Source organism: Cariama cristata, unplaced genomic scaffold, assembly GCF_000690535.1.
Source record: "Cariama cristata isolate BGI_N322 unplaced genomic scaffold, ASM69053v1 scaffold31760, whole genome shotgun sequence".
Taxonomy (NCBI): domain Eukaryota; kingdom Metazoa; phylum Chordata; class Aves; order Cariamiformes; family Cariamidae; genus Cariama; species Cariama cristata.
The window spans coordinates 274-1,037 of record NW_009594607.1 but is presented as its reverse complement, the minus strand read 5'-3'; the positions used below and the strand labels follow the sequence as shown (position 1 = coordinate 1,037).

The following is a 764-nucleotide window of genomic DNA, read 5'->3' as shown; positions in this document are numbered from 1 at the left end:
TGGTGGAGCGAGCAGCTCCCTCCCGCTCGGACGTGGCCAGGCTTCAGCTACTTCACGGCCACCACCGAGTCGGTTTTTATATTTAAAACAACTCCTGGACAGGTACTGCTAAGAGATTAAAGGGCTCAGCCAAACAGCCGGTTCCCAGCGATGAGCCCAGACCGTGACCTCCCCAAACGACACCGACCTCCTCCTCTCGGTCCCCACACTGGCAGGGACGACTCTGCAGAGGTCATCGGGCTTGCGCCCGCCTGGAGGGAGCGTAAAGGAGATAAAAATCGGGCGCTAGGGCTGGACCTCATCTCTATTGATGAGCTGACGTAAAACCCCAGATTCAATTACCCCAGAACTCGAGGGAAAACTCTACCCGGGCCTGACGGGCTCCCAGTTATCCTTAGTTATTGTGTGCAAATTGGCTGGGAGCAGACTGCGGCTTTCGAGCCTGTTTGCCGAGCCGTAATTCCTAAGGATAAATTCAGGATGCGCAAGTGGCGCCGCACTGGGATGGAGCTCTTCAGAGGGAAATGTGGCACTCGGTTTCGGCTCCCTGACTGCCCTAACGGGGTGTCGGGGTCTGCACCCCCCTTTTCAAGACCCCCTCCGCCCTCTCCAGCACCATTCACTTTGCCGTGTCCCACGTGGTCTCGTCTGCAAACTTTTTTTTTAGCGAGACAGTCGTGAAATGCAAGCAGGAACCGAATATTGATGGTGGGCTCTTTCTGAGGCCCCGCTGAGTGCAGCTGCGAGCACGGGGAGCTCATCTG

General features: G+C 56.8%; 1 protein-coding gene across 1 annotated transcript in view; it reads right to left on the bottom strand.

Moving 5' to 3' along the window:
- LOC104160539 (protein ZNF783-like) overlaps positions 1-251 on the bottom strand; it is a gene marked incomplete at both ends in the record, with an annotated part of 1,279 nt that extends 1,028 nt beyond the window's left edge. The window contains one exon of the mRNA XM_009698681.1: positions 163-251. Coding sequence (XP_009696983.1) covers positions 163-251 — 89 coding nt within the window. The remainder of the gene's footprint in view (positions 1-162) is intronic.
- Positions 252-764: the final 513 nt, after the last annotated feature.